Raw genomic sequence first — 9,973 nt, forward strand, 5'->3', positions numbered from 1 at the left:
CCATAACCTTGTTTTTAATGTTTGTTTTATTTTTTTGTAAATCACTTTGAGGTTCTGTTTACAATCAAGCACTATATAAATTTTGTAAAATGAATAAAATAAGCCCAGTTGAAAACTATTGGATTTAGGACCACAAGTACAGTGGTGCCTCGCAAGATGAAAATAATCCGTTCCGCGGGTCTTTTCGTCTTGCGGTTTTTTCGTCTTGCGAAGCAAGCCCATTGACGGAGTAGCGTTATTAGCGCTATTGACATTTTAAGGGCTAAAAACGGCTTTTTAAGGGGTGGGGGATTAGCGGTTTTGCTGCTAAAATGCTTTTAGCAGCTTAGCGATTCAAAATAAGGGGTTTTGGAGCAAAAAAAGACCCGAAAATTTTCGTCATTTTTCGTCTTGCGAAGCAAGCCCATAGGGAAATTCGTCTTGCGAAGCGCCTCTGCAGACGGAAAACCCTTTCGTCTTGCGGGTTTTCTGTCTTGCGAGGCATTCGTCTTGCGGGGCACCACTGTAAAGCACAAATCTTGATGATTTCATTGTGACTTAGGTGTGCTGACTTTTTCTGGAATATATCCCTGCAGAGGCTCTTCACATATGCATAATCAGGTCAAACTGGGGATTCCAATATCTCCCATAAGTCAGGATTATAATCTTTGGAGCCTTTCGGAGGCATGTGTACATATTAATTGCAGAGCCTTTGAGCAGGTCAAGCAAATGGTCTGAAGACGAGTTAGCATCAATTGGCTGAGCCCTTACTAGTGGGTACACCAAAAGCAAAGCCACCTCTCCTTCCTTTCTTGTGGTCCTTCCTCAGGGGGCACAGTAAAGGTAAAGGTAAAGGGACCCCTGACCATTAGGTCCAGTTGTGACCGACTATGGGGTTGCGGCGTTCATCTCGCTTCCGGGTCATGTGGCCAGCATGACTAAGCTGCTTCTGGCAAACCAGAGCAGCGCACGGAAACGCCGTTTACCTTCCCGCTGGAGCGGTACCTATATATCTACTTGTACTTTGACGTGCTTTCGAACTGCTAGGTTGGCAGGAGCAGGGACTGAGCAACGGGAGCTCACCCCGTCGCAGGGATTCGAACTGCCAACCTTCTGATCGGCAAGTCCTAGGCTCTGTGGTTTAACCCACAGCACCACCCGCACAGAGAACATGCTAAAGCCCTGAACCTCAATACTTTGGGACCAGGTCTCTTGCAAGCCAAATAGCTGAAACTGGGACAAATGCTCCCCAAAGCCCACATTCTGTGACTTATGCAATATCTCTGGTGTATTCATAGGCAGAGCAGTCTGCAGAAGTTGGGGGTGGGGGAGAGAATCAAACGGCCAAATCCAAAGCCCTGGTAGCTCATGACAGCAGTTCAAATAGTGTGTGTGTATGTTGCTTATTTTTCTGTGGGCGGGTTTTGCTCTTGGTCAGCTTTTTAAAACAAGGATTTCCCCTCCCAATGAGAGGGGAATTAAGTATGCCAGTTGGGGGCATGTCAGAGGAATAGGAGGGCTTTTGATCCAGTGAATCCCAAGTTCCCCATGATCTGCCCCCAGAATGCCTCCTTTTTGCCCTCTCTGCCCCAGGGCCTTTGATGGCAAAGGAGGGGGCAAACCAGGGAGATTTCTGCAGTTCCGAGGATGATGGCATCATGGACAGATGTCCTGTGCTCATCGGTCTCCCTCTCTCTCTTTCAGAAAGAGGGACCATGCTATCTTATGGCCTCTTGGATGCCTTCCTAAGGACCACAGGATTACAAACTTACATTATATTCAATAAAGATTGGGTTTTTGCTGAAGCGCCTGTTCCCCATTTTTATTTGAGGGGGGAAATGTTATGGAAGTAATTTTAGCCATTTTAATAAGGCATAACAGGGTCGAGTAAAAGCAAGTCTCTTTCCCCCTTCCCCTCCTTCCTTCCTTTACATCCTTACAAAAATAGTAAAGTAACTCCACAAATACATTTGTGATTCAACGCTTGAGTGCTGGATATTTTTGCTCTCAGGAAAGGTCCACATGACATCAAGCAAAGATGGCTGCCTGTTATCTGACCTCCTCACTCATCAGATCAGTTGAAATTTTAATAAATATGTAATTATCTATTAAGTATCTGACATAAAGTGTCATCAAAATTGAAATTAACTGTGTGGATAAAGCCTTAACCAATTACAAATGGATTCCTGTGTGGGAGATGCATGCAGCAATTGTCCAGTGTTTGTGGGCTTAGATGTACTTTATTTGAAAGGTGAAACAGTTGCTTTCAGCCTATTTTTGAGGCAAAGCTGTATGGAAGGATTTTTTATTTTATTTTTAAAAGATATTCTAGAAATGTCTGTTAAAGTAAATCACGCATCAAATAAACTCCTCTATAACTTATATTAAGTATTAGGTTAACAATGTAAGTATTCTTCTAAAGTGACCTCAGATTGGGTAGGGTGGGGCAAAAATGAAGGGAAAATTGTGAAGGCCAACAGACTAACAGAGCTAAAAACATTATATTTTATATAAAGGATCATTGTCAGCCAGAAAGTTTACATGGTCTTCCTTGATATTTGGGGCATTTTTTCTGAAATGACTGGAATAAAATCATGCTGTGGCTCCCATGATGGTTTTGAGTTAAATGTTCCCATCATCCCCAGCCAATGGGGCTATTGGTCAAGGAGGATGGGAGTTGGAATGCATCACTCAAAGGGGAAACAAGAACGGACCCTGCGCAGTGTGGTGTAGAGCATTGTACTAGGACTTGTGAGACCAGGGTCAAAATCCTCAGTTGGCCATGAAGCTCATTGTGTGACCTTGGGCCAGCCACTGCCTCTCAGCCTGACCTACCTAACAGGCTTGGTGTGGGGATTAAAAAAGGAGGGGGAGAACCATGTACACCCCCCTTGAGCTCCTTGGCAAAGGAGATGGGATTTAAATGCAATAAATAATTGTTTTTTAGGGGGGTAGTGTATAAAAAACAAGTGCTGAGTTAGAAAGAACATAAACAGCTGTCTTTTATTTCTGGGTGGACAGGTTACTCACACAGTTACTGCTTCACAGGGTTTTAAGGCGAGGATACAATGGGGAGGGAGACAACCATATACACTACAATGTGAGCTCCTGGAAGGAAAGATGGGGTACAAATGTGTGTGTGTGTGTGTGTGTGTGTGATAATTTATATGCATCAATGCAAGCATAGAGATAATTACTATTATTTAAACAGAAATACATATCTTCTTCCTCTTCTTTGGCAATCACTCGTAGCCGAGCAAGATTGTCTTCCATAAACAATGTTTTAACAGTGGGTCTGTAAGTGACTGTGGAGGCCAGTTCTGGATCCACACGTCCTTCCCCAGTGGGGACATAGGTTTCTGGGAATTGATCACGGTGAGGGTTTGCCAAGCGTGCCTTCCTCTTAGCACGTTTCTTCCTTGTGTCCTGAGTTTGAGCGTCTTCAAAGCCCAAGTCATCTTTGATAAAGGCTGTTCTCCAACTGGAGTGCTCGCAAGCCAGTGTTTTCCAGTTGTCAGTGTTTATACTACCTTTTTAAAGATTTGCCTCCAGAGAGTCTTTAAACCTCTTTTGTTGACCACCAGCATTACGCTTTCCATTTTTAAGTTCGGAATAGAGTAGTTGCTTTGGAAGATGATAATTAGGCATCCGTACAACATGACCAGTCCAACAAAGTTGATGTTGAAGAAGCATTGCTTCAACACTGGTGATCTTTGCTTCTTCCAGTACACTGACATTGGTCCACCTTGTCTTCCCAAGGCTACATCTCACCATAGTGGGGAAGACTGTGACCATGTGAGCTGTGTCTGACATGCTCAGTCTGCTTTCCAGGTGTTAACTGTTGATGAGCCACTTCAAGGCCCTTCTTACACTCCCTTCTTATGACTCTTTAACTATTTTAAAAATAGACTTGGACTGAACAGACTTTGAAACAGAAGATGCTTTCACACAGAGGGCTGCCCTCTTGTAGCCCTTTAGAGGAGGACCCATGGTCACTCTTTCGGTGGCACAGTTAAGTTGTAATATGTCTACTCAAATTCCTGGTTGGCTCATGTGTATGAATGGGGCTAAGCAAAATGAGCTAGGGTTTTTTTGGTTGATGTCTGGATGATTTGAAGTAGATTGGCAAGGGTCCAATTACATCTGCAGAGCACCCTGGTGGCAAGGCTATCCTAGGAGATATCTCCCGAAAGATAGCTGGTGGTGACATACATGTGGTAATAATCCCCCCTCCCCCGATTCAAAACCATTTGAAAGAAGTACCTCCTAATGAAAGGTCTCCAAACGAAGAAGGAGACACTGATTATTTATATATGGTATCAATTTACTCTTTTAATTATGCAGTTGGAACTAAATCAGCAACTGGAAGTGCATTTTATACTATGGAGCCTGAGGAATAAAGTAAATTGCAAACTTTTGCACGTTGGGAATTGTTACATTTCTCTTCGTACCTTTTAAAATTATTTGCTCCATAGGGGCGGAGTTTACAAATTTTTCATCCAAAGTATTCCATGTGATATCATCCTTTCCTTCAGTTTACTAACACGTGGCAACATTATATATAACGGGGAAGACTGAAGGTTTCGATGTTGTAATTGCTGTTTCGTTCCAGCTGTGAAAATTCAAAAATGGAAAAGGGTTTGTAGTAGGTTGAACACAATCATAATTGATTTAAAGCTTCTAGAACAGCCCTTTTCACAAGATTGCTCCCTCCCCCCAATGATGTCGGACCACCCCTCCCACCACCCCTGACCATTATGGGGTTGTTGTTGTTGTGGTGGTGGCATAACAACACCTATGGGTCTAAAGTTGGGAGCAGCTGTTAGGGAGAAAAAGAGAACTGTTCTTAAGAGATGTAGCTTGGTTTCAAATTAACCTTATATGGGTATTTATGATTCAGGAAAGCAAAGAGAGACATTTAAGAGGATCTCTCTCTTTAAAACCTGAGATGTTCTGCAGCGCACATCATGTGATGCTTGCAGATAGCAGAAAAAAACTTCATTTGAATGAGTTTTACGCCTCCCCTCCCAACACACAGAGCCCAGCATCCACCGACTTCTTCTCAGCATCTGCTTTTGCAATTGAAAGAATATAAAGTAATTTTTAAAATTGCTCCAAGAAATGTGTAGACTGCAAGAGCTGTATTTACAGACTATTCAACAAATATAAAGAAGACATTGATTACAAAGCTGCCGGCATTCTTCTCTCTCAGTAAGATATGGGAGGCTGTTAGAACACATTCAGCTTCTACCTATTGTTGTGTCAGCTTCTGTGGGCAAATCCTCTGGTACTGCTGTCTTCAGATTTTAGGTTGGAACCAATGTAATGGTGGTCATGGGTAAAGAACATTTCATCACACCACCACCCCCGAGCCACATATGCATTTGGGTTTTTTTTATAGCTTTTAATACACAGCCCCTTGTGGAAACACACAGGGTTGCATATGACAATGGATACATTAATTACTATTAATGAGTCTGCAGTGGAAGACAGGAGTGCCTGGCGTGCTCTGGTCCATGGGGTCACGAAGAGTTGGACACGACTAAACGACTCAACAACAACAATATTGTTATTTTTATTAATATTAAAATTGCTATATTTAAATTTTCCATTTCAGTTCTTTGAGGAAGCAAAGGTGGATTATATTTGTGTGGGTGGTGAGGAAGGGGGGATTGGAGGAGGAATATTTTTAGATGTCTTATTTGCTAAATGAAAAAAGCTCAGCACTAATCCATTAATGAGCACAACAGTGACTAAAAATAAAAAGAGAGAGGACACAACAGATTACGATGCAGAATTTAACACAGCAATAACAATTTTTTAAAAAATCAACTGTACCAGTATATTTAAGTACATAGTACAAAAAACAGATAAAAATATAATAAAAATGTCTTCATCTGCAGCCAAAAAACACCTAAAGATTGGCTCTAGATGAAGCTCTCTGGGGAGTTTCACAGATGAGGTGCCATCACTGAAAAGGCCCTCTCTCTGGTTGCTGTCAGCCTTGTCTCATGAGATTGGGGCCCCTAAAAAAGAGATTCTGAAGTAGTGTTTGAAAAGGGACAAAATAATAATTATTATTATAACTTTATTATTTATATGCCGCCCATCTGACTGGGTTGTCCCAGCGACTTCCAGCAAAATATAAAAAGCACAATAAAACTTCAAACTTTAAAAACTTTCCAATACAGGAAGTTGGATGTTCGAATTTCCAATTAGACCAGACTCCACTTGGTTTCTGATCTGTTCACAGGCTTTTTTGATTCCATAATATATTTGTTAGCAAGCATGACTTTGTACATTCATACTTTCAAATAATTACAGACAGTTATCAGTAGTTACTACGAAAAGAGCGGATTTTCTAGAAGTGAACTCAAAACCATCTAGCTTGAACTGGAGTAGAACGCCATACCATTTCTTATTGAATGAATGTTTTATTTTGCGCTCTGATGCTAGCAATCAAATCAACACAGGACAACCCCTTTTCAGACAACAGTATCCTTTTTTAAAAATTTCTGCCTGTGACTCTCAAATTTACATGGACAGTTATTTTCTAAACCAGTCCCTCAGTGTACAGCAGGGTCAGGGGACCAGATGTCGTTGGCCTGTTAGCCCTATCATCTCTGACCATTGGCCATGTTGACCATTGGCCAACAACACCTGTAGGACCAGAGGTTCCCCATTCATGGTGCAGAGCCAGAAAGTTAGCCGGAGATATAGATACTACCGAAGAATAATCAAATGTAATTTGAAAGCAGTATGGGGAAGAGAAGGGGACGCGGGTGGTGCTGTGGGTAAAACCTCAGTGCCTAGGACTTGCCGATTGTATGGTCGGCGGTTCGAATCCCCGTGGTGGGGTGAGCTCCCGTCTTTCGGTCCCAGCTCCTGCCCACCTAGCGGTTTGAAAGCACCCCTAAGTGCAAGTAGATAAATAGGTACCGCTTTCTAGCGGGAAGGTAAACGACATTTCTGTGTACTGCGCTGGTGCTGGGTCGCCAGAGCAGCTTCGTCACGCTGGCCACGTGACCCGGAAGTGTCTTCAGACAGCGCTGGCCCCCAGCCTCTTAACCGAGATGCGCGCGCAACCCCAGAGTCGGTCACCTTTACCTTTACTATGGGGAAGAGAAACGAGAGCAATGAGACTGCCCCCACATAGTGACTGGGAGTGGATGCTGAGACCATATAACACCAGTCCTGAAAGACCTACATTGGCTCCCAGTACGTTTCCGAGCACAATTCAAAGTGTTGGTGCTGACCTTTCAAGCCCTAAACGGCCTCGGTCCAGTATACCTGAAGGAGCGTCTCCACCCCCATCATTCAGCCTGGACACTGAGGTCTAGCTCAAAGGGTCTTCTGTGAGAAGTAAGGTTACAGGGGACAAGGCAGAGGGCCTTCTCGGTAGTGGCGCCCGCCCTGTGGAATGCCCTCCCATCTGATGTCAAGGAAATAAACAACTATCTTACTTTTCAAAGACATCTGAAGTCAGCCCTGTTTAGGGAACTTTTTAATGTTTGATTGTTTTTTCTTCTTTTTTATACTTTATTGAATTGCAGTAACAAAAACCAAAAAATATCACAAGAAAAAAGAAAAATAGCAAATTACAAAAAGGAGAATGAAAAGAACACACAAAAAATACACAGAACCTTGACTTCCCTCCACCCATATTTGACCTCCTTCCCTTAATCTTCTTTCATTTTTTGTGTTATTAGTATTACTTTGTTTTTATTCCACTTCTATCCATTTCCTCAATATTTCTACCCTGTAAACTTCAGGCCAGAAACTAAGTGGAGTCTGGTATAATTGGAACATCCAACTTCCTGTATTGGGAAGTTTTTAATGTTTGATTGTTTTATTGTGGTTTTAATATTCTGTTGGGAGCTGCCCAGAGTGGCTGGGAAAACCTGGCCAGATGGGCGAGGTATAAATGATACATTATTATTATTATTATTATTATTATTATTATTATTCCCAAATGGCAACCCCTGGTTTTTCTAGATGGCATTTGGTAATAAGTAATTAAATATGTTGCTAATTCCTTAATGTTTTTTTTCTCTCTCTCCCTCCCTCCCTGTTTCTGTTCACAGGAAAAGCTAACCCAGGAGTGTGTATTCAGAGAACAATTTGAAGAGAACTGGTATAACACATACTCATCAAATCTATATAAGCATGTGGACACTGGAAGACGATATTACGTTGCATTAAATAAAGACGGGTCTCCGAGAGAAGCGACTAGGACTAAGCGCCATCAAAAATTCACACATTTTTTACCTAGACCGGTGGATCCAGAGAAAGTCCCTGAACTATATAAGGATATTTTAAGCCAAAGTTGACAAAGACGTTTCCTTCACTTGTGAGCCCTTAAAACGAAAGTAACCACTATAAAAGGTTTCATGCGGTGGGTTCTTAATTGATTAGCTGTGTCATCGCATCAGCTCCACTGTTGCCAAACTTTGTCGCATGCATAATGTATGATGGAGGCTTGGATGGAACATGCTGATTTTGTTCTGCACTTAAAGGGGTTTTGTCTTCCTGGAGGAGTGCCTATTGCCCACTCGCTTGGTTTATTATGAGAGGAAGGAAGGAAGGAAGGAAGGAAGAGTGAGAATGTGTGAGAGCGGAAAAAAAGAAAGGAAAGAGGATGAAAGAGAGAAGCTGGAGCAAGAAGGAAGGGGGAGGGGGAAAGGCCTGATGCATGCTGGGAAATAGACACGCTTTTAAATTTTTTGATCCATTGTACTTCATCCTATATCAGCATAGCTGCCATACTTTGACTCATCAGGAATTTTGGCTGGTGGCCTGCTCAAGTGTACGCTGCATTTATAAAAAAGAAAACGAAAAAAAAAAAGAAGGCATGGAGGGTTCGGTCTTACTTAAACAAACAAACAAAGACTGCTCAAGTGGGAGCCACCCCTCGCTGAATTTAAAAGCAAAGACCTCCTAGGTGAAAAAAACGAGAAAAGATTAAAACAAAAATAAAAAATAATAAAAAGTAGTAAAAAAAAATACGTAAAAAAGGTTAAATTTATTTATAGAAATTCCAAAGGCAACATTTTATTTATTTTATATATTTATTTATTATATAGAGTTTATTTTTAATGAAATATGTACAGGCCAGATAGGCAGTTTGGAAGCTTTAGGCTCTGTGAAACATTTCGACAGCAAAAGGCCGCTCTTGAACCTGTGATAAAACTCATGCAAGTCAAACGTAAAAGGTGCATGGAGGCAAAGAGAAATCTAGCGATCCTAATGTACTAAAGGCGACAATCTCCTTTGTGCCCATATTATTGTAAAAGTCTGCACAGCCACTCGTGACACAGAGAGCTCACTCTTCTGACTGCTTGTTTCATAGCTTAAACTCTCCCCCCCCGCCTCCCCAAGGATTAAAGATAAAAATGGGTCTTCAAAACTTTAATTCTGTGTCTGTAATATTTCCTCTTTGGTAAGTCGACTTATTCCATCTTTGTAAGCTTCACAGTTGTGAAAAGAAGAAAGAGAAAAGAAAATAAGGGTTGGTATATATTCTACTTGTTAAAACCTACTGCAGATAATACCAAAGCTAAATGATAAATATGCTCTTTTTATTTAAGCAGAATGCCAGAAACATCCTAATATTGACATTTTGTACTAATTAAGGTTTTCACAACTAGTACAAGAGGCCCCGGGGCAAGGTTCACTCTTGTAAACTTGTTTAATTGTGCACTTGACTATCTACTCTGAAATTACACAAGTTCCATAGGGGTTATTACTGTAACATCTTTTATGGGGGAAAAAATTGCTTTCAGTGTGAACTGTCATAATACATATTAACACCCTTCTTAAAGTAAGACTCTTGCAAATGAAACTAATAAATCTCTATTGAGAATTGCAATGAGGGGGAAAGTACTATACTCGTTTTATTTCAAGTTATCTTCCATATGTTCCTGGAGTGTCTCATGAGGCAGGCTCTGCTGCATATACTGTATGCCGTTAGGACTGTGTAACGTAATAAGGGCAA

The 9,973-nt window shown here is 41.5% G+C and overlaps 1 protein-coding gene across 6 annotated transcripts in view; it reads left to right on the forward strand.

The window, feature by feature from the left end:
• Positions 1 to 8,868, forward strand: part of FGF9 (fibroblast growth factor 9) — a 40,720-nt gene extending 31,852 nt beyond the window's left edge. For 5 of the 6 annotated variants that reach the window (XM_083436904.1, XM_083436907.1, XM_083436905.1 and 2 more), the window contains exon 3: positions 8,064 to 8,868. In XM_083436904.1, coding sequence (XP_083293030.1) covers positions 8,064 to 8,309 — 246 coding nt within the window. In that variant the 3' untranslated portion in view covers positions 8,310 to 8,868. The remainder of the gene's footprint in view (positions 1 to 8,063) is intronic. The other variant, XR_014510205.1, reaches the window with a different exon arrangement.
• Positions 8,869 to 9,973: the final 1,105 nt, after the last annotated feature.

The sequence above is a fragment of the Podarcis tiliguerta genome (genome assembly GCF_965153285.1).
Source record: "Podarcis tiliguerta genome assembly, chromosome: 4".
Classification (NCBI taxonomy): domain Eukaryota; kingdom Metazoa; phylum Chordata; class Lepidosauria; order Squamata; family Lacertidae; genus Podarcis; species Podarcis tiliguerta.